The following is a 24,657-nucleotide window of genomic DNA, read 5'->3' on the forward strand; positions in this document are numbered from 1 at the left end:
ATTGGCAGGAAGGGAATTTAACGAATAACAAGAATCGTTCTCTCTTTTCTCATCTCTTTTTCCATCTTTTCTTTCTTTCTCTTCTCCTGCTTCCCTCGTCCTGCCAATTCTGAATCTCCCAATCTGAAGTAATTCTTTCTTCAATCTGAAAATATAATCTGGAGTAATTTTTTTTTTAACGACATGATAGATTCTGTGTTACAACTACTTTTACTTTAGGTATCTGTTGGCAAAACATTATTAGAAAAACTTGGATATTAGAATATAGATCAAGAGATTCCCAAGTAGAACTTTAAATCTTTTCTTGACGGGCAATTACTCTTGCTACTCTAGGAGTAATTGGTTTTATAGTTGTGGTGATTGACATCTTCCAAACTATACAGTGGTTTGTTGCGCTGTAAAAGGAAAAAAAAAAAAAAAGAAAGAAAGAACTCTTGCATGAGTGGAGTCAAAAAAAAAAAAAAAAAAACTCTTGCATGTATGGAATCACTGGTTAAATCTAAGAACCATCGTACTTTGCTTTTGGTTCAATAGAGTTTCACACACTTATGGTTCTCGTGATCATTATGCGGTATAGATGTTGCTGATAGAGTAAAAAGAAATTTATGTTGTTTGGGGGTTTTGTAAGAGAAAAAAAAATCCATATGCATTAATTTTTTTTTTCTAAATTGGCACTATGGATTTTTTTAAATCAACAAACTTTAGATGGATGTTACATGCGTAGGAAGAGAATTTAAAGTATAAAATAAAGTTTTTGTGTCTTGATAAAAAAAAATCCACGGGTTGAATGCTGAACATGAAGAAAATCATGTCAATTATGTATGACATAGCCAACAAGTATTTTGACTGAGCTGGCTTCAATAATCAATTATGTATGGCATAGCCAAGTTTTTGTTTCGATTGTGATTTTTTGGAATTTTTTTTTTATGTTTTCTGTGAATATTCTTTTTATATCTTATCACGTTTTTACTTTACATGCATCATATTTTAAAAAATCGCTACAATAATTTTTCCTCCAAAACTCTTCAAAAAATACAATCCAATCAGGAGTTTTTTTAAAATTTTCAAAAGAATGAAATTTAGTGTGAATTAGATGCTGGAGCTGGACTCTGCTCAATTGCCCCATTAATAAATTCCGGCAATAAAACAGTTGCTCCAAGACTACTGGTGAGTAAACCAGCACTAAGTATATTGCGAAACTGCGCTGCAATACCATTGTTAATTGAAGTGCTTGCATATTAACCTGTGCATTATCCATAATACAACTTGTTATGCCAATAAGCAAAATTTAGATCATTAATCTCATATTAGGCTCTATTAAGAACTGCTTCATTTACATAAAACTTGAGTTTCTGCGATTCACATCGTATTACACACACAATCTCACAGCTGGTGTTAGATTTCCTAGCCCCCAGAGCTATGGATGACTCAAAATTAGACAGCACAGTATACTATACTCATATGACTAAACTTGGTAATGCATAACCATATCTATTGTACACAGATGGTGATGGCACCTGATAAGAGGGAAACTACTGTTGTTTTTTATGCTGGTTTCCATGCTGTAAGCACTTCCTGAAACATCTCTACCATTAATTCTCTATCTGCCTGCCTGAAGAAGTTACTTATCTCATCTTTGATGTCGTAAATTTTGCCAAAATCAAACAGGTACATTAAACACCCTTTCTTCAACTTGTTGAGTTGGTAAAGCCAAGCCTCTTGCAACCTCTCGAGAACGTTACCGGTATTGATATCTTCTAAGAGACTTTCCTCGCAAGCATCTTTTAGGTCAGCAATGTCATACTTGTTTGCCGTGCCAAGCAATGCCAACCTGTGCTTCCAAAAATCCTCTTGTTTTATGGTCCCATACAAGTAACTAAGAAGGGCTGTGCAAGATTCTGTAGACATGTCTTCTATGTCAATTGTAGAGGACTCTTTCTCCCTCAGATTATGAAGGAACATACTATGGAAAACAGGAGAACTTGCAGAAAGAATTGCCTTATGAGAACGAACAGTTCCATCAGCAGTGTTGATGATGACATCAGCATGGATACCCTCAAAAAGCATGCGAGAAAGGCATCGGAGGGTGCTTTGGGTTGCCAAAGACTGCATGACACCATCACTAGGCCATATAGGATTGGCTTCTCCACCCTAAGATTTAATTGGAGTGTTAAAGAAAAAAGCAAATTCTGATGCAAAGAATACTGTACGATTGAAAGCCACTTAAGAAAGATTAAGTTAAAAAATGGATTTGAAAGATCCTTTTCAGCACTTGCACTACTTGTATGAACTCTAAAATACAGTGCAAGATTAAATAGTTTATGAAAAACACCGGTAAGTAAGGTGTTTCCAGCAGAATTTTTTCATGTTTTAACACAAACTTTTTGCCCTTCCTGATACCATCACATTGCCTACAATAACTCACATTTAAGGGGTATATTTTCAGGTCCAGAAACTCAACATCAATGACGAACCGACCCTGAAACGTAGTATCAATAGGCCAGACAAAATCATCACTTGTCCGAAGCAGTCGCTCATGAACTGGCATGTAACAACCAAGTTAGTTGAAATTCATACAATTTAAAAAGGCAGACAAATTGTCATCAAACTGTATTCAGTTTTTCAACTCAAACAACAGCATTTTAGAATGCAGATGCTTTGGGAAGAGAGTTGTCAGATAAACCAAAAAAGTTAATAAAAAAAAGAAGCAACAGACTAGGAATGGCAACCAAGTGGGGGGCCTTTCCCCTGCCCCCTGCACCGTTGCCCAAACATCCCCCCGCCCCCTGTCACCCGCACCCCCCACTTAGCTTCCCCCATGGGTGCCCACGAGAGCTAATAGAATAAATGTATAATTAGTAAAAAGAGTAATTAGTAATTTAATATAAATGTATTAGTATAACTAATCAGTAATTTGTATTAGCATAAATGCCTAATTATTAGTATAATTAATAATATTAATTATATTACATATACATAATCTGATACTTATAACTAATAATATAATTATTATAACTAATAATATTAAATATATTACATATATATTTACAATATATATTTATTTTTTTAGGCGGGTGACGGGGCGGGAGTATACTCCCCCGTCCCCTGCCCCGTCAATCCCCGGTAGGCCAGGTGCCTGCCATCCTTACAACAAACAACTGGCAGATCCATGGCGCCCCTAATTACTCAAAATATAAAGTATTTTGCTTCAAATGGATCTTAATCTGTCATTGAGAAAAGGTGGCTTTGTAGCAGATCAACAGTCCAAACAAGAGGTGATACGAGCAACTCTACAGTCCAAAAGGGATGATGAGAATTTTCCTTTTAAGGGGGGATCAGAAACAAAGCATCTGTTTCGTTGTTAAACAAATCATTGGGCCAATAAATCACTCAAGTGATAAAAAAAACTGCAGAGCCCAGCATTTGAACCTTGGTATGAGCAAAACCTTATTGCTATCTTCATACAGTTTAAATTTGGAGGAAATAAATCCTTCAGCATGATGCTTGGATCAGCAATACTATAGGGCATAACACCATCTCAAAAAAATTGAAATTATGGTTATGTTTATACTTCTAAGCTTTTATCTTCTTATTTCATTAATCCTCTAAGGAACTTCCAAGTCAAAATAACATGGAAAAAAAATTCTGTCTCTGTCGGTTGAACAGCTTTATCATTCTTTATAATTTTCCAATGCATTGCTCAATTCTTATAATGCTTTCATGATATCAAATTGTTATAGATCTTTCTACAACTACGAATATTAGTCAAGAGTAACTGGTACAAGATAAAAACTTCAGTGACTGAAACATCGACGATTTGGAAACATTTTAAGGCTAAAGAAGCTACACTCCCGCAAGGGACATATGCATCCAAGTTTATCTTGCATCTAATAATTCATCTTTGCATCAATATGTGCAGCTACAGTGTAACCCAAGCCATGTGTTACGGTGATGCACCACATGTTCTCAAGGACAATGAAATGTATAATGAGCCATTGGACTCAATAAACCAAAAAGAACACAAGGGTAAGTGAGCCCAAACTCAATAGGAACTCAAACATGTCAATGGACACTAAAAGACAAAGTGGACATGTTTACTGGGGGAAGAAGAATGGCAATACAGAAGTCAAGATTCATCTTCTTTAAGGCACAACACAAACATAACTATGTAGAAGTTACAATGAAAGCATGCAGCAACATATGCCCAGTGGGTTTGCTCACACGCATACACATGGGGGGGAGAGAGAGAGAGAAACTCTAGCTTCAAGCTGAAATAGTCTAAAAAAGAAAAGGAAATGAAAGAAAAGAACTTTTCAAATTCGGCCATTTCATTTGTCCGGGGAAAAAAAGGACCACGAAATCAGAGTATAGTGTAAATCAGTATTAATTGTAGCAAAACAACTTTCTGAATGTTAGTTATAACATTGACCACAGGTAATATGATGATTTTGACATAGAATGTTTACCTAATTATTAGGAAATCTCCATAGATGGGACAGTGCAAATTGTGTTTCCACGTCAACTAAAAACACATATAATGAAACTTTTCCTAGATTGATTTATGAAAAAGCACATTTCACCAACTACTAATAAACCAAGTATAAAGGTAGATGTAAGTTGTCAATACTTGAATGGTTATGCCTCAAACTAGAGCATCCAATTGAACAGCTCTAAATTCATCTAACAGAATACAACATTCCTAAGTTGTGATTAAATTTGATTGCAATCATCCTTTTAGCAGATCAAATTCTTTCCCCACTTACGCAAATTGTTCAAACTCTAACCACAAATAAACGCTTGATCTGTGATATTTTTTGCATATAAAACTCAAATCCCCTGATTTCAGCCCACAAGAGTATCTTCCCCCTTTCAACCATGGTCACGTAAACACCTTAATACCTTATAACCTCACCTTTTAGCAATGTCTCAGATCACCCTTGACAAGTATATTGATTAACCAAAGAGAGAAGTTGGTTTTTTGCAAGCTTACTTGAGACTTAACTACCAAATTTCACCTCACAATTTTAAGACAATATACAGTTGCCATTGATACCCAACCATCGAAGATTCTTCCCTCAAGCTCTCTATAATTCAACACGAAATTACTCAATTGACATCTCTAGAATGCCCAAAATTCAAGTGAAATCGGAAAAGGCAAACAAATTAAATAAGGGAAACAAGCATAAAAACATAAATACAGTGGTACTGAAAACGTACTTGGAGAAATATATGGCTTGCGATTTGTGCCTGTAGTCGTGACCCGTAAAACAAATCGGGCTTCCGGAGGCTGCTCCTTAGACACCCGAGACAGCTCCGGGAATAAACGAAAATACATGTAACGACTCTTCTCAATGGATAAAATCCTACGATCAGCTCAAAATTAGTCACAAGCTCACAGAAAGTAAATATAAACAAATAATTCAGAAGCCAAAAGTTCGGAATTTCTGATTTTTGGGCCGAAAAGAGGCGGTTATATGAGTAGAAATTACCAGTTCCAGATACCCATTTTAAAAGGGTCTGAGCGTTTGTAGGTGGAGGGTCCGAAAGTGTCGATTCTCCATTGAGCAAGCCTGGAGATGGTCTCTACTTTGGAGTCCATGAGAGCTGTCTAATCAGCTTAAGACTTCTGAGTGAAGTTAAAGAAAGAGAAACAGAAAGTCACTACTTATAAAGACGGGAGGGAAATGGCAATTGAGTAGTTTCCACTTTTCAGTCTGACTCATTTCAGGTTTTCCGCAATATTGGAGTGGAGTACACTACAAAGTGGAAGTAAAAGCAGGGATGGCAATCGGATCCAAATCGAATTGGCGGGTCGAGTTGAGATCTGAGTATAACAAAAACCTGTTGATTCGAACCTGATTCGTCAATCCGAAACAGGTCAGGATATCTGACCCGAATCCAAAAATTTCGAGTTAATGGATTGGTGGGTCGACCTGAAATGACCTGATATTTAATTTTAATTTATTAATTTATCACTGTAATTTCTAATAAAACCAATTTCACAAGACTAATTACATAATCAAGTAATAAAATTTTAAATAAATAATCCCAAACCAAATTTAAAATAAATTAAAACATCGTAAAAGTGTTTTATCCCAAACCAAATTTAAAATAAATTAAAACATCGTAAAAGTGTTTTATCCCAAACCAAATTTAAAATAAATTAAAACAGTATAAAAGTAAAAAATAATATAATACATTATTTATCCAAATATAATAATTTCAACTTCACATAAGTTAAATAAATTCATTTAGGATTAAGTGACTAATGCCTTTGGAAAAAAAGAATAATTGTTAGTTTAGTTAGATAAAATAATTTTTATGTTTATCGGATCACCCACGGGTTGACTCGAATTCGACCCGTTTCCTTTTCGGGTTCATCGGGTTCGACCAGATTCTGAACCGAACCCGCGAAACCTTAATCCAAACCCATTAATTACGTGTTAGGTTCATGTGTGTTTTCAGATCTTGTCGAAAATTGTCATTCTAAATAAAAGACAACACTGAAATATCTAAACTAATTGTTTAAGGGTCAACAATTTTTTTTATAGCAACTATATATTAACATAGTTTTATAAATTTATACATATAAACATGAAAATGCAATAAAATTTCAACTACACTTTTAGTTTTATAACTTTGAAATATATTCGTACTATTTATATCCAAAATTTTGCTGAATTCATACTTGATATTGAATTTTCAACCATCCTTTTTGCCAAAAAAAATCATATAATATACAAACTTTTAATATTCTGTATTATACCCGTTCCATTGTACTATTGCCTTTTGTCTGAATAATCTAAAGATGAGCTAGGAAATTGGAAAAAATTTACAACAAGATACTAGATATTACTTTTTTTTTTCAAGATATCTTACTCTAAGTAACCTAATCAATGACGAAATTAAATTGATTTGAGTTTTACAAGTAATTTCACAATATGAGAGGAACTAAAATTCAAAAACAATTTTACAACCAAATATACAATAAATAGAGCAAACGATGAACTACACTAACAAATAGAGGGAGTAGCGAAATAGAACGCAAACACAATTTGATCTATAGCGGTTCAGCAGCCTACCCCCAATGTTTACTGCTAAAGATCTCGCAAGTTTGGTGTTTCTCCGCTAAGGATCCCTTCCAATGGTGAGGTAACAACATGCAAAATAAGGATCGCCTTCTCTAATGGTACTAGCTATATAAATTCAAGAAAAGCCTCACAATACTCCATAAATTGTTTGAGTATTACGAATGAAACAACAATATTGAATTGTAGATGATACAAGTGATGATTCATATATACCCTCAATGGTATACATACAAATATGAAGCCCTGAGTAATTCAATGAATGAGATTATGACTTGATGAAACTCAAATTCAAAGTAGCTAGATCTAAATCCAAGAAAGCCTCACAATACTCACAAATTATTTTGAGTTTTACAAAAGAAAAAAAAAACAATTTTCGAAGTGTAAATGATAAAATGATAGCTCTTATACACCCTCAATAGTGTAAATACAAACTTTGAAACCCCAAGTTACTCAATGAATGAGATTATGACTTGATGACACTCAAATAGTGAGAATTCTGAAGGCTTTTTATGTTTAAAATTGATGGCTCATTTAATATTTTCATATGAGAGATTTTAGAGCATTTATAGAGGAGAAAAATAAGTAGGGATGGCAATTGGAATGGGTGCCGGCAGGATATTTTTTAATGATATTATTATCTCAATAAATTTAAAAAAAATTTAGTGATATTATTATCTCAATAAGTAGTGCTAAAAAAAAAAGTCGGTTGCCCTTACGGGTCAAACCCATCAGACCAATCAACCAAAGAGCCAAGTAGGTTACTGATTTGCTGGCCAGGTTGATATCGAAAACATATTTTACAACAACTGTGATATCCTATTTTAAATGCTAAGAAATAAGTTGTATCTATACACATATATAAGAAGCAATTGGAGTTTACTCTTTGGCGCAGTTTTCGCCTTGCACTTTCATCTGCTTTGTTGGTGAGAAAAAATTGAGAATGTAGGGATAAGTTTTGTCTGCTTTCTTGGTGAGAAAAAATTGAAAATAGTTTCATTTGTTTTGTTATGCGCAGGGAAGCATCATTTGTTACTCTGCTCTAGGAAATTCACGTGGACAGACGGTGGTATCATACCATAATCCACTAATACTTGTTTGACAGCATTACAGCAATGCAGCAATGGTTTAATGTCATAAGCCATTAACATTCTTCTTCATAAGCCATTAACATTCTTCTTTTACCGGATTACAGCCACATGGTTGGAGTTTGTGCAATCAAAGGTTCATCTGCTTTGTTGGTGAGAAAAAATTTAAAATGGAGGCACATGTCTGTTAGCATGCAGAGGGAAGCATCATTTGTTCCTTTGTTCTAGAAAATTCATCATCTCATATGGATAGGCGGTGGTTTCGTGTCATAAGACATTAATATTCTTCCTTTACCGGCTTATAGACCATGCTCTTTGTACATCTGATATCTTTAAAATTGCATTTGTGTCGCCGCATTGTTTTTGTGCGTTCCAGGTGGAGTTTTAGTTTTGTGCCATCTGGCTTTTCTTTGTGTGAAAGAAGATAACCCATTGAAATCCTTATTTGACCGGCCTACAACAATACAGCAATCACAGTATTTAATGACTCTATTGTCCTTCGAGAGCTATAGTTCTTCGAGGTTCTACTGAAACACTATAAACGTTATTTGTGGTTTCTTTGTTCTCCATCTTGCATGTTCTTTTCATCATCTTCCATTTTCTTCTTTGCAGCTTTTAAACAATTTGCAGCTCTTAAACAATATGCTCTTTCTTTCTTTTGTCGACTTCTAGCTTCGTTTGCTGAGCTTCTCCTTTCCTGCTTCTTATATCTGCAACTTCATTAGCTGCTTGTTATCGGTGCAAGTTTCCTCACCAGTTACAGGTTCGATTTTATGTGCATGTTTATTTTCGTTATTCTGCTGTTTATTGAATGTCTTATTGGTTTTGAATTGCTACATGTTGCACTTTTGTTTATTGGCTATTTGATTCTTGTTGTCCAATAAAATGAGCTTCTCCAAGTTTGTTGTTGATTCTGCTGATTCAATAACTACAAAAAAGAACCAACGTAATAAAAAACTAAGAGAACAATACGCTGCACTCTCTCCTCAAGAAAAGGAAATTCGCTTGGCCAAACAAAGAGAGGCATATCAGAGAAGAAAATTAAATAATTTTTTAGCACTTCCTGCTCATGAACAATTAAAACGAGCTGAAAAATTGATTATTGGGGAAACCTTTCGCATTCACTGTGACCAAACAAAAGTTGAAGAGGAACAGGATCGTCTGGCAAAAAAAAAGGAAATCCGTCGACAGAAGCAGAGAGAGGCTTATCATAGGAAAAAGTTGCGCTTATCTTTTGGTGCTCATACATCAGAACATACTGAAGAAATTGTCCATGCTGCTCCTGCTACTGCGTTAACTACTACTATGATTACCAATTGCCTGTCGAGTGAAGATCCAGAAAATCTTTAAAAAAATCCCTTGACGCCCGAGCATCGTGCAGGGACCGCACGTAGTTTATATATATAGGAATGTAAAAATCATATGCAATAACAATTCCAATAATAAGTTTCTTCAACAAAAAGTTAAAATTTTTAATTATGTATAAGAGCATGAAAGTTCAAGTCATTATTGACTTAATTTTTTTGGATTGAAAATTAAAAAGAACTACATAAGTGGTCTACATTTACCCACTGTAAGATTTAGAACCCAAACTATCAAAACAAATCTCTTAGGGTTTGTTTGATAACATTAAAAAGTACTAAATCTGAATTTTTTCAGACATTCAGATGTTTTGAATGTTTGATAAATGAAAATATATTTGCTGAACTTGTTAAACAGTGCTGAACCTGTGTGTATTTTTTTCAACACAAGAATCCTAACTGAATGCTTAATTCTGATAAGAATCAATAAAATTACTTCAACTACCTTATCTTATCTACCAAATCTACCCTTATTTGTTAATTATGTTCAAAATTCTTATCTAATTAAACAACATAATATTTTCTATCTAACGATTTTTAGTTTCTCTTTTCTTCCTTTTTAATGACTTTCACATCTTCTCTATACTCCTTATATAATATATTTCATCTTTTATATTAATTTGATTTAAAAATAAATATTGTCATTTTTATACCTAATAATTTTAAACTAATTAAATCATAGATTCTATTTCTTTTTTGAATGAAAGGATATAAGGGGAAAATTGTCAAATTAAACTTATTAAGCATTCAGCTATAAATATTTATCAAATAATATAAATAGGTTTAGCATTAAAATTCAGACATTCATATATTTTTTTCAGTGCTTAAAATTCAGCAAATTAATTATTTCAGAATTCAGACTTCAGAATTCAGATTCAGTTTTATCAAACGGAACCTTAGTTATGATATATAGATGCAAATCAAATATCCTATTAGTTCAACTATTTACAAACAATTGCGATCCTTGTAGAATTCGGCCCTAATACTAACAAATGTTATTCTGATAGCAAGATTGTACAATCCAGATTCCAACTATATAGGCATAATAACAATATAATGTATTCAAATAACTGTAAATAGAATTAAACCTATCTCATTAACCAACTATATAACACTAAAGCACTAACAAGTTGAAAGAAATATATGCTACCTATATGTCAAATATCAAGAAATATATGCTACCTCTTTGTTAAATATCAGTCTATCTAAGAATAATATGGGTGTGTTTAGAATTGGACATTGGACTAGGACTGTCAATGGGGTCGGATCAGCCCATACTCGACTCGTTTGGCCCTAAACAAAGTCCGATGAACCCAACCTTTCAGTGAGTCAGTATGAGTCTGTATCTAAAAATTAGGCCTGAATTAAATATGAGCGAAACTCGAGCCCCATTAGACTCAAATCGATATAGGCACGCCCCTTTAATTGCCTATATATAATGATATATATAATATTTATATTTTGATATTATATATAATTATATATCTAAATATATTATTACTAAATACTAAATATATACAAATTACAAAACACAAAAAGACATCTGAAAACTCTTTTATTAGTTTTCTTGAGAGTAAGTATTGGTAATGCATAACTGAAACTCTTACTTTTCTTATTGACTGAATAAATTTTTGTGTTGGCATAATATTGGTTGATTTATTTTGAGTGTAGAAACACAAATCATCGAGTATGTTTGGATTTAAGTCACAAGGTTATGAAGAAGTTCTAACCTTTGAAGATGTATTGACTTATAACCGCATGTTTATTACTGTTTTTCATGTACTTTGAACGAATTACATATAAATATTATTGAAAAATTCTTGGTTTATGTACTTTTTAAGAACTATTACTTATTTGTGTTTAGTTTTAATGTTGTAATCATGTAAATATTAAATTAGTTTTACAACTCAATAGTTATAGTAATTATATTAAGAAAATTGAAGAACAATAAGTGAGTTGGACTAAACCTGAATAAGGCTCAAAATCCGAATATTTTGTGAGTTGAATATGATCTTCACATTTATTAACCCGAAACTCATGGCCCGAAATTCAAAAATATTACAAATTAAATGAGTTGAATCTGAACTTATGAAAGCCCGACTCATATGACCTGATTGACAGGCCTACACTGGACTCGAATTCCACCGTCTGCTTAACATATTGGTTAATGATGTAGGAACTGTATCAGTAAATCTTTATGGTCCAACTATCCGGTGCCAAACCAATAACAACATACATAAAATTGTGAATGTCACAGTATGTAAGGATATATTCTTTTCATAAACTCTTAATTCCAAATATTAAAGTACAAAAGATCTTAGTTGTTTAGTTGATGAAAGAAAACCAAAGTTACTTTTTTCTTTTTTTCTTTTGTCAAGATTAAGTAAACTAAGCGGGGAATGTTGTCTCATAATGACTTCTCAAAGATCGACTGATTGTCAATATGAAATTGCTCTCAATGTGTAGATGACTTTTTCCCTAAACAAAACCCTCGATTTAAATAGCATTTCTCCCATAACTTTTCTCTCATCCAAAAACTTAGCTCTTTTATAATGGCATAGTACTAATTCACTAGAGATTTTACCCATCTTCTGATCAACCCCCATTTAAGGATCAAACCCTTTGAATTAACACTAACCCAACTTATTTTGTCTCTTTCCCCGTTCTACTTGAGAAAGGAAGCGTAGGGAAAGAGTGGCTATGTTCTAGATACCATTAGGCGTGACAAATTGATGTAAAACCAACTGCATAATTGCAAATCACACATTCTTTGTAATTATTTTAACTACAAATCTTGCCTTAACATTCTCGTGCCAAAAATGAATTTAGTCGGCATGATGTTGATAAAATTCATTATTTTGTACTAAAAACACTTGTCAACTTTTGGACAAAAGGAAAGACTTGATAAACATAAAAAAATTAATTAAGTTAAAATTTTGAGTTAATTATATTTACCTCCCCTGAGATTTGACCAAACTACCAAACAGGCCCTAAGGTTTGGTGAAATAACAAAGACCTCCTTTCAGTAACTTTCATCAAATAGTTTGTACCGAACTAGCGTAAAGACTAGATGCCCACAACTGGATTAGTTTATTTTTAAGTTCCAAAGGAAAGAATTTGGAAATACATAAACACCATATTTTAGTTTTAAAAATCGATTTTCCTCTTTCATTCTTTTTTTTATAAATATTTTCGTCTCCTTCTTCATAAATTCCTAAAAGCTTTTTAGAGCTGCTGCCATGTCTATGGAAGCAACACTTGCAACCTAGCCTTCCCTGCCATTCTCCGTCAACCGCTACCACCTCCGGCAATTGCCAAATATGCACGATTGATTTATTTTTCCAAGTACATCATGATTTCAGCCTCAGATTTGGCCAAAAAAAAGGGTAGAATAAAGAAAAGTCCCATGTGATTAAGTGAATATATAGAAAAAACCCATGTGGTTAATTAAATTTATAAAAATCATTTAAATTAATGAGTTTGTAATAACAGTGCTGTATGGCAAGTGCTTGACTTGAAAAAATAATTTTTTAAATCAAAATTTTAGCTAATATATCTATTAGACCCATTCGAGATCATAAAAAAAAAATCAAAAACCATCGTAAACTCCCAAATACAACTCACCATATTTTTATACACAAATAAATAAATAAATATTTTCAAATACAACTCACTTTATTTTTATACATAATATAAATAAATAAAAAATTTCAAATACAACTCATCTCATTTCTATATATAAAATAAATAATAAAAATTCTCAAGTACAACTCATCTCATTTCTATATACAAAATATATAAATAAAATACCACCATCCCTACCTCTTGCCACCACCATACTTTACTTTCCACCATCACCCTTTCCTCCATCACCACCCTTTTCCCTCTCCTTCCCTATCTTCATTTCCCCTCCTTCCCCTTCATCCCACTCTCTCTCATCTCCTCACAGCTACTTCCCCGTATACTCTCTTTTCAATCACCATAGTCGGTTGTGGAAGAGAGGAAAAGGGTGAGGAGAAGGAGTCATGATCACTATGGTGATTGAAAAGAGGAAAAGGGTGAGGGGAAGGAGTCGTGATCAGATCGTCCCTTCCCCGCATCCCTTCCCCTCCCTCCCGCGATAGATCTGGTCACAGAAAGGATGTGAGGAAGTACAGAAAAGGGGCTGCAAAGAGAACGAACGTAGGTGTAGAGCAGGGAAACGAGAAGAAAGAGGGAAGGGGAAGAGAGAGTAGGAAGAAGGAAAGGAATGAGGTTTAGATGGAGTGGAGGGTGATGGTAGAAGGTGAAAAATGATGGTGGCGTCAATAGGTAACCATAGGAGGCTTTTTTTGTAGATTGATTTAACCACAGAAAGTTTTTCCGTAAGTTTGTTTAATTAGAATGGTTGTTACGGTCTTTTTTACTTATATATATTAGGGTAATTGTACGATTTCATCTGCCTCCATTAATTTTGACGATTTTCATTGCTATTTCAAATTAGCTCAAATCACGAGTAGAGTTGGAAGATGAACCAAACTATTTGCTATTCAAATAGAACTTGACTTAGTAAGAGCTCAACGGAACTTGGTTCGCCAAGTAATCAAGTCAAGATTGGACAGTGTTGGATAACATTCAAACTCGATAAAAAAATTCGTTCAAATTCAATTAGGCAAATAAATAAGTCAAATTTGAATAAAATTTCAAGTTCGTTAAAATAATCAAACAAGTTTGAACATTAGAGTGTTTGGTTTGATTAAATTCATTTACACCTCTTACCACGAGAGATCGGAATGTATGATTTGAACTATAAGAGACTTTTTTGTAGATTAATTTAACTACAAGGGACTTTTTGTATTTTGCCCCAAAACAAAATTAGAAATCTATCAAACAACCTAAAACCAGCTGGCCTTTTCTCCTTCACCACTCACTCAATTGGAGATCAAAAGCCACTATACTTTACTGGAATAATCCTCATGAAAAATACAACAGAAACCAAGCACAGTACATTCCTTGAGTATGATATGGGATTGAAAATTTGCAATTGGAACCAATCAAAGTATCAGACCAATGACTCCGTATAAAATTTTCAATTTTGGAGATGCTTTTCAAAAACTTTATTGTAGTAGTATATGTAAAAAGCTTTTGACTATAGATGATTTGTTTGAATTAGGTGCTTTTGGAGATGTTATTTGGGTGTTTTTAAAATTTTAATTTTTATTGAGATATTTTTTAAAAATTTGTTATTTTTTACCATAATCACTAACCACCATCGGTCACAATCACCATCTCCTTCCTCCTTCCCCTTACTCCCTCTCCCTCTTCCTCTTTTCCTCTTCTCCCGTCCCATCTCTCGCAATCCCCTTTGTGCCGCAAGCAGGCTAGGGGGAAAGGAGGGGAGGGGGTAGTAGGGGAGGGAAGGGAGACGAGGAAGGAGGGGGAGGGAGGAGGAAGATGTGGATGGCAACAGGAAGGGTTTGGGACTATCCCCCACCCCCTACCCTGTTGTCAAAAGACTCCCCTACCCCATCTCCCTTCCTATTCCCTCCACCCGTGCTCTACTTTTGCAGTGGGTACCCGTGGGTGAGCATTTCTTTTTCTTTTTTTTTTTTGTATTGAAGAGGAAGATTTCAATTTTAAGTAAACCTACCTTTGCAATATATATAAATTAGTAGTCCAACAAAACCTTATATTCAAATTGTTTCTTCTCAAAAGTGAGATTTATTTATTGGTGGACAAGCAAGCATTAGACAAGTGTGCTAATAGATTGCAAAGAAAAGGTTAACAAAATAGTTTTAAATTCTTCCAACTGACACAATTTCGTCAATCTGAGAGTGAGTGGCCGCTAAAAAAGAAAAAGGTATGTGGCAAAGAAAGAACGAACTAGAGAAAGAAAAGTAGAAGAGGGTTAGGTTGAATGTTAGACTTGTTTGTTTCTCTAATATTTGATATTTTATGTCTAGGATATAAACAAAACTAAAACCATTTAAACTAACATACATATAATCTTATTAAGATTGTAAATATAGAGAATTCATCAAAATTTTATCTAATTATTAATTAAGACTAGTTTATAATAATTATATAATTATATATATATTCATTTATATTTATTAATTGAAATGGTGGAATGAAGGTAGGGAGGATTCATTTAAAGCGAGGGGAGAAAAATCTTTCTCGCCCCTACCCCTGCCCCTTCCCCTCTCCCCCCCCCCCCCAACCTCTGTCCCCATTACTTCTTCTGTGGGGTGGACAGAGGAGGGAGGAGAGGGGAGAGGCGGCAGTGGAGGTAGAGGAGGCAGGAGGGGAAAGGTGGTAGTGAGTGGTGGGTGAAAAAGATGGTAAGATTCATTATTTTTTTTAATTTTTTTATAAGTTATATTTGAAATTATGTGTTTTTGAAATTATTTTGGAGTTTATTACTGAAGATGCACAGACAAAAATAGTTTGTGAAAAAACTCCTAATCCAAACAGAGCAATCTTGCAAAATTGGTCACAACACAAGCTCCCACTAGGCATTGCCATATGCTCAACCAATGGGCCAAAAACCTTCGACAGAGAAGTTTATTTAGCCTCAGCATCTTCTCAACAGTTGCCTTCTTTTATATACTAGAAGAATGAACGAGAAGAAGTCACACATACTTCAACCTATTGTAGATAATTTTTTTAAAATAAATTTTCTATATACTGACAGTGTATATATTATTATCGTTGGATCGAATATGCAAAAGTTAAATTTTAAATTTAAATTGTTTATAGTTGTCATTCATCTAAAGGAAAATTAATCCTTTATTTTATTGACAAGTTCGTAGGAACATCAAAATAATGCTAATTGGAGAAAATCCGGCTAGTCATCAGAATGTGCTTGTCAAAATAATGCTAATTGGAAAGGAATTCCCCTAAAAGAGGTACTTTTAGTTGATCAAGTCATTTTTTAAGAAATTGGAGAGAAATTCCTTAAAAGAGGTACTTTTAGTTGACCAAGTCATTTTATTTAAATGACAAAGATTTTTTTGACCAAGTTAAATGACAAAAAGTGTTTGGTCATTATTGACCAGGTCAATTTTTGTGGAATTTGCAATAATGGACTAAACAGATTGATAGATATGTTAAGATTGGACTTTGTTCTTGTCATTGACCTTTATAATAAATGGTATACATAACATGGACTCTAAAAAGGGCAGTCCTCAATGAAGTTGAGATTAATGAACTCATGGAAGGGCAAGGACATCCAGGAAGGTGGATAGACGGTTCAAGTCAAGAAATTAATGAAAGTATGAACCAATAATCAAACCTATAGCTCAAACTCCAGTTCCAAAGCTAGAAATGCAACAAAATTTTGAATAAATTTATGAGAAAGGTGAAGTTGTTTGCAACATATATTCAAAGAATAAATGAAATCTATGCAAAAGTTCGTATTCCAAAAAGGATATATGAACTTTCTTTGCTTAAGTTCTTGTATTATATTCCTTGAGTTGGCCGAGATGGTAAAGCCGATATTATAGTTTCCCGTCAATCCGAATTCCAACCTCTCCTAAAACATTTGTCCGTCGCATAGGGTTTATTTAGTGCAGTTTACCCCTCCGTGTGGTTGACGGGCTATTGCATGGGACTAGATTTACTCAGTGCATACTTTCGAATAGCGACTGTGGATTCCCTTGTTAACAAAAAAAATCTTGTATTATAGATATTATTCAAGTCCCTAACAAAAATTAACAATTTGGGTGTGTGTGTGTATAAATATAATTTTTGGTTTTAAACCAAAATGTTTAGCAATTGGAACCTTATTGGATGTTTGGATTGCATTTTTTTGAACTTTTTATAGAAAAATTACTATAATGATTTGATAGATGTGAGGTAAAAGATGATTGGAAAATGTGTTCATGAAAAATATAGCAATTTTTCTTTGAAAACTCGCAATCCAAACGTACTCTTAGTCAGCGGAGAATACTCTACTGTTCTACTTTTCTGACTAGTATATTTCCAAGTCAACTGACTTGTATATTGATAGGAGACTTTTCTAATGACATAACGAATGTGTTCTTCTCAAAGTGAACTAAATCTTTAGCAGTGAAATTTACAATTGTCATTTTAAAAGAAATTTGCTCTGAAACTATAGTAGGTGCTGTGATTATTTGTTCTAAGCCAAATTTCGAATTAGGTTAACTACACATTCTTTTTTTTGTTCAATTTTTTAAATATCACTTGCTTTAAAAAGTATACCCCCTAAACTTTAATTACTTAGGCAATGTTATAAAAGCTTTCAAATTGTTTGGACTGTACTTTTAGTAGAAATTTTTTTTTTGGATTTTTAGTAGAAAATGTCTTGGGTTTTCGTGAAATTATTCTTTTTCACATGTTTCAAACTACTTTTTTTTACCTCATATATATATCACATCTCAAAAAAAATACTCTAGTAATTTTTCTACAAAAATTTTCCAAAATTGCAATTCAAATGGGTTCATGAAGTCAATTTTAGATGGTTGACTTGAACGACCCACTGCCACCAAAAACATTAAACCCAACATATAGTCAACTGCATTGCTATTCACAATTTCACACAACTAGTTTCAAGTGTCAACCGCACTGCAATTCACACAATTAGTCAACAATAGCTGACCACAACTGCAGCAATTGACAAAGCATGATATAGGAATGTCTATTAGTACAAGGTATTTTCGTAGCTTCAATGCCATTATTGGTAATGGTTAGAAACTCAAGATTTCTGCCTTTTGGGCACTAAACCTGTGTTTGGATAGAGTATTATTTGAAATAATTACTGTAGCACTTTTTTGTGATTTGATGTATGTGAGATAAAAAGTAGTTGAAAATATAAAAAGATAAATTGAAAAATGTGTTTATGATGTAAGCGAAATATTATTTAAAATAATTTAGCAATCCAACTACATTTGTGTTTGGATTGCTAAAAATGATCCTTTTTTTTGTAAGATAAAAATGATCATTTTTATGAGTAAATCTTATGTATACTGATAGTATATACATTATTACCGTTGAATCCATGACACATGTGCAATAATTGAATTTTAAATTCAAGTTTTATATAATTATCGTTCATTCAAAATTGACAATATATACGCTACCAAAAAATTGTTAGACCAAAACTCCCGTTGCCTATTTACAAGTCATTCATGAGTTAAATTTCTACCAACGCATGTGTTACGGGTTCAATGGATAAGCAAGACTCTTTATTTTGTTGTTTCTATATTACAATAAAAAGTTTCAAGCAAAAGTCATTTCCTATAATCGTGGAATCTTTTCCTTCTTCTACTTCTTCTTCTTTTCTTCTTCTTCTCGATATCTACATTTACTTATTTCTTAAACCAATTTGAAGTAATCAAAGTGTGGATATCAAATACATGTGTCAATGCCATTTCAATATTTAATATATGATTGATTGCAAACATTTCACATTGTCATTAATTTACTATCAACATTTAAATACTTTCTTGTTCTGGTTGGTTATTTTAACTAATTGTAACTTTTGTTTTTATATAAGGGATAATTTCATTGACCTCCCTTGAGGTTTCGAAAATAACACTGACCTCCCCTCAACTGATTTTGGGACCCATTGCTAATGTAACCTGGAATGAATTTGCTACTTTGCCCTTATGCATAAAAGGGTGATGAGAAACCAATTTCTGGAAAAATATATTAGGTCATTAAATAAATGAACTAATTAAATGATATTAACTGTAGTTCTATCTCTAATAAGCCAATGTAACTACACTTAAGAAATGACACTAATTGATGCACCAATATGGAGCCATTTTTTGTGATTGGACATGACTTTAGAGAGCAACACAAGGACAGTATTATACGAAAACTTGGCGAAGATGGAAAAATGGAGGGAAAAGAAGGAAAAAAGCATAGCTCCCCTCAGGTTAAAATATGCTGATTTGCATTAAGATTATTGACATGCTACCCACTCATGCTTTTGTATATGGTTGGCATTAGTGACAAACAATCAATGGTCATGAAATTTGGCTTTGCAATCCTCACCATCTGCCTCATTCATCTGGGGCAGATGGTGTTTGAAACTATATTGGATTGCATCGATAGTTATGTAATACTATATCTGCTACAATTATAGCAATTTTGAACTAATGTCAAGTGACTTTTGTTGCCTTACTAACTAGTTCAACTAATAAGTTGTTGCTTATTATCTCTTAGTAAAGTTACAGTAGTAGTCATCAAACAATAGTCATACATTTCTTCCAAATACAATCCAACTAACAAGTACTACTGGTTTACTTCTTACATAATCAGAAAAGATTTAAAATGGTTGGTACAATGTCGTGACACTTTTATATTTGTTACGAGAGTTTATCCAATTGATTTTATATTTTGGATGAATATAGATACAACACCTAGTATGATATTTATGATGAGTATCATGTTAACTATGGCCTTTGGTTGGTCTAGTCTTGCCACTTTTTATTACCTCAAAATTAGATAATCACACTAAAAATAAATTATTTCTTGAGTTGCTTGAGCCGTTTATATGCTTTTGAAAGAAACTTAAAATATGGCCATTGCACTAGCCATTTGTGCAAACTGAAGCTTCAAGTTGTTGTTACTGCACTTTTCCTAATTGCTATTACACCTACTAGAATTTACTAATTATGTATGTCTTTTAATAGTTTTCATTATTTACTAATACAAGTTGTGGATAAGCAAAAAGGGCATATGTGGAACACAAATATCATCTCACTCCTCAAAATATTTTTTTAATGCTCATTTTCCTGACATGGGCTGATCATGTTACTACAACTATAAGTTCAGGAGAGGTTTATGTCATTTTCAAAACCTTAGGGGAGGTCAATGAAATTGTTGGAAACCTCAGGGGATGTTTCTGAAATTATCCCTTTATATAATCAGTCTCTTTTGATGTTTTCGTTTGTTTGATTTTGTATTTCGATTATGGAGTTTTTAATAGACAAAAAAAGTTAAAATCTAAAATCTATCAAAAAGTAGCTTTTGGTGATTCTTGTTATTCTCTATTTATTTTCCATAATCACACATTTTTTAAAATCTAAAGTAAAATGCTAAAAACATCACTCACCAGAGGCCACTTATTTCATAATAAATAAAATAATACTTAGTATGTTGGTTTCATTTGCATGTGTTTCTCAATTATTTTTTTAATTCATGTTTTTATTTTACAAACAGCACATTCTAAAAAAAATGCTATAATATTATAGCAAAAAAATTAAATACTTTTTAATCCAAATAGACCCACTAGTTTCACTATCTTCACATCAAAATAGAACAGAAAAAAAAAAGAAAATATATTTCCTTTTGAAAATCTAAAGTAAAATGCTAAAAACATCACTCACCAGAGGCCATTTATTTCATAATAAATAAAATAATACTCACTATGTTGGTATTCATTGCACGTGTTTCTCAGTTATTTTTTAAATTTTTCTAATCATGTTTTTATCTTATAAACAGTACATTCTAAAAAATGCTATAGTATTATCGCAGAAAAAATTAAATAATTTTTAATCCAAATGAACCCACTATTATCACAATCTTCACATCAAAATAGAAAGAGAAAAAAAGAAAATATATTTCCTTTTCCATTTCGATTATATTTACCTCCTAAGTTTGTTTTCTATAAATACTGGAGTCCTAGAACAGGGAGACAGCCACAGCATCAAAACTTACAAAGACAGAGTAAAGCAGAGACAGGGAGAGGATTGAGGAGGATGGCAGCAACAACAACAAGAGCAAAGCCTGAGGCACCAAAGATAGTGTGGAATGAGAAAGACCGAAAATTTGAGACAGAGGATAAAGAAGCATACTTGCAGTACCAGCTCAGAAATGGGGGAAAAGTTATGGACATCATCCATACTTATGTTCCTTCTAGCAAGAGGGGTTTAGGCCTTGCTGGCCACCTCTGTGTGGCTGCTTTCTCTCACGCTCAATCCAATTCTCTTTCAGTCATTCCCACCTGCTCTTATGTCTCCGTAAGCCCACCTCTTTTATTTTATTTTTGGCCACCGCTTCTGTCCTCCAATTTGTGCATGTTTTCTTTAGTTTTAATGGGATTTTTTTTTGGAAAAATTTTTTGTGGAATTTGGGATGAATTTCTGTGGCTGTATTGAAATTTAGGCAAAGTTCTGATGATTCTTTTCTGGGTTTTTCTAATTTTTCTTGTATGTGCTGTTGATTTTTTTTTTTATCGACTTCTTTTTGGGTTTTGCATATTGCTGCTGTTTGAGATTTTTATCAAGATAGGTTTTTTATTCGTCGTTATTCTTTGGGAATGGGGGTGAGGGTCAAGAAATGCTATGTCATATTAACTGATAATTTTGTTAATCTTTTTCCCTGTAGAATTCTCAATATTTGGTAATTTTTGTTTATTTTGAATAGGTGTTTTCCATTCTCTCTTAAGTTATTCATATCCGGATATTTGCAACAATGTTTTCCCCTTCTCATCCCAGTATTTATTTCATGGCTGGAATCTGGAATTATTGGTTTTGTGTGGATACATGGTGTTTGTTCTTGACTGGTGAATGATAAGCACAATGGTATATGAGTATGTGTATTAGCTGTGAACTTTAAGGTTTTCACATGTAAAGTTCAAAAGTGTTTAAAAGTGTGGGTAAATGCATGGTTTAAATAAGAAATTCTGAACTGAGATTAAACGAAGATGACAGAAAGATTGAGAAGATGAATTGAATTGTGATTAATAAGAAAGTTCAATGGAAAGAGAAAATTCTTGATTGTCTTCAGCAAAATCTTTCAGATATCTAGCCGCTATTACACTTTCTTTTTATTACTCAGTACCTATTGCAAATGCCTAATGTAGAGATATTGCACTTGACAAGTTAGATGTGCTTCTGGAATTATGAACTTAGATGAGGTAAAAAATGGAAATAAAATAATGCCTTGTAGGAATCAAAACATGGCATGACTCTGGTAAACTCTTTTGAAGTGAAGGATTTGGACACATTTTTAATCTATCATTTTTTGATGGCTATAAAGATGCACAATGAAAAACCTTTTGAACTATTGTTGCTTCTGATGCACAAGTAGATGTAGAATGTGAATGAATTAGATGCAGAACTTTTCTAAATAACAAAATTGAAAATATGGAGAAGATGTAGGTCTTTTTTCTAAAGTAGCAATGAGAAACATGAGTATAGAAACATGGAATGGAGGCCATTTTTTCTGAAGTCGCTTATGCAGAAATGAGGGATGGAGGTTTTTTTTTTTTTTTTTTTTGTCTGAAGTAGCAATGAGAAACAGGTGTAGAGAAAGAGGCACTCAAGGGAAGACTACAAAAGAAATTGTAGTTTCATGTCTTGACACCAGCTAACAGATAAAACTTGTATGAAATATTTCAACTTTAAAGACCAGGTCAAAGTTGATGGTCCTTTAGAGAATAAAACATGTTTGATGACACTGGAGGGAATAAATCAATCACTCACATGTAGAAGAATCTGTTATTCTGCAAAATTTTCACTTAATGATCTTTTACCACTAGAGAAAATCTTAATGATAAGTTATTTTTTAATAACTGCGTGCATTTTTGCTTACTGCTATCCAGTGTAAATTTTGCAAGATATGCTTTGGCTGGTATCCCATGAGGAATACATGTCAACCAGTCTTCACACTGTTTTGGAACTGCAACTCTATAGCTGCTATTATCTTCAAACCAAAAGGAAATTATGTCTTGTGAATTGAACTATATTTTTTGCGGGTGGGGGGCGGGGGGTGTTGATAAATTGGGTGGTGATCATAAATACTTGTGGTTGTTGTTTAGAAGTCATCTCAAATAGATTTACTCTCACATATAAAAGTTGTATACTACTGTTGCACTGTCATAAGGAATTTAAGAAGCAAGCAGAAACAATTTTGGATCATTTTGGGGCTTACTTAATAGTTATAAACCATGGCACAGGTCAGTTGCTTTGTTTCAAGTTTTAGAATGGGAAGTAGCATTGTAAAGGGACATTGTGATGATGTGTATTACTAAAGGAGCATGCCCTACTGATTCATTGCCATGAGAATTGCTTCATCAGCTTAGTTCTTGGACCTTCAACAGAGAGGGTATAAAGACTTGTATAGTCTATTTGACATCCGGTTGGATAGATAGTAGTCTTCTACAGTAATCTGGTCTGACTGTTCTATCTTTGCAATTTCCTGGAGTGAATTTGTCATTTGCTCTTCTGATCTTGATTTCTGCTTCTTCCAGACTGAAATGTACTTCGGGCCTCAGCGTTTTTCATTTTTCCGGAAAACAGCCAGATTTTCTTTCTTTCATGATATATGCCAACCTTTTAGTTACTTGCTGGGATACTCACTACTCTATCCTGGTTTTACCTGGCAGGATACTTTCCTTCCCCGAAACTCATCATGGGATTCTGTTGTGTACAAAGAAGAGCTCAAGTCTTCTATATGAAGTTGATGGTACGGTGAAAAATCACCTATTTGATCTTTCAAAGAAAACTTGAAATAAAATTGTCCTGAGTTTTATTTTGTTTCCGCTGATAGATACTTCTATCAGCTTATAGCTCTTTTTCCCGGCATACAGTCAACGTCCAATATATTGAATGTTATACTGCTTTACCTCTTTTCAGCAGAAGTTCTTCAGCAGTTTCTTCAGTCATACTGTTCTTGCTGTGATGATTGTTTCACCTTTCCATTCCCACGACAGAACAAGTTCACTCCTTCAGTTGCAGTGAGCAGTTTTAGATGTTAGTGCAGCAACTGAATTATGGAATCTCTCTCTCTCTCTAAACTGTTTAATTTCTTCTTTTCTTTTTGAAAACTGTTTTAAATTACAGAAAGTTGAGATGTCTAATCAGGTAAAGAGTAAAATTGTGCAAAACATCTTAATCTCTGGAATAATCTGTGAATGTTGTATAACACCTGAGTTTTGCTGTTTGATACAAGTTCATAAGGTTATTAAGAGTTGAAACTCGAAAGAGAACTTTTGAACTATGCATTAGTAGTGTTAATCGTAACTTAATGAAGCTTAAGGTATTGTTTGATAGCTCAATTCGGCACTTAAACTTAATGGATTTAGATCTTAACATATTCAAACGCGTTTGATAACCAAAAATTAAATATCTGAATTAATTAACTGGCACTGAATTTCCTAAGCAAAAT

General features: G+C 33.2%; 2 protein-coding genes across 4 annotated transcripts; one reads left to right on the top strand and one right to left on the bottom strand.

Moving 5' to 3' along the window:
- Window positions 1–1,302: 1,302 nt before the first annotated feature.
- LOC113749065 (BTB/POZ domain-containing protein At1g21780) lies at window positions 1,303–5,661 on the bottom strand. The gene is made up of 4 exons (XM_027292712.1): window positions 5,490–5,661; window positions 5,218–5,363; window positions 2,426–2,541; window positions 1,303–2,151 (listed from the first exon to the last, which is right to left on the bottom strand). Exons 1-4 carry the CDS (start codon window positions 5,597–5,599, stop codon window positions 1,546–1,548), a joined length of 978 nt encoding a protein of 325 aa, XP_027148513.1. The 5' UTR covers window positions 5,600–5,661; the 3' UTR covers window positions 1,303–1,545.
- Window positions 5,662–21,177: 15,516 nt separating this feature from the next.
- On the top strand, window positions 21,178–24,435 carry LOC113749405 (acetyltransferase At1g77540-like). 3 transcript variants are annotated; one of them, XM_027293134.1, is made up of 3 exons: window positions 21,178–21,506; window positions 23,876–23,955; window positions 24,126–24,435. In XM_027293134.1, exons 1-2 carry the CDS (start codon window positions 21,246–21,248, stop codon window positions 23,945–23,947), a joined length of 333 nt encoding a protein of 110 aa, XP_027148935.1. In that variant the 5' UTR covers window positions 21,178–21,245; the 3' UTR covers window positions 23,948–23,955; window positions 24,126–24,435. The 3 variants fall into 3 exon arrangements, with proteins under 3 accessions (XP_027148935.1, XP_027148936.1, XP_027148934.1); XM_027293135.1 differs by having other exon boundaries at window positions 24,129–24,435; XM_027293133.1 differs by having other exon boundaries at window positions 23,876–24,435.
- The last annotated feature ends 222 nt before the right edge of the window (window positions 24,436–24,657 follow it).

Source organism: Coffea eugenioides, chromosome 10, assembly GCF_003713205.1.
Source record: "Coffea eugenioides isolate CCC68of chromosome 10, Ceug_1.0, whole genome shotgun sequence".
NCBI lineage: Eukaryota > Viridiplantae > Streptophyta > Magnoliopsida > Gentianales > Rubiaceae > Coffea > Coffea eugenioides.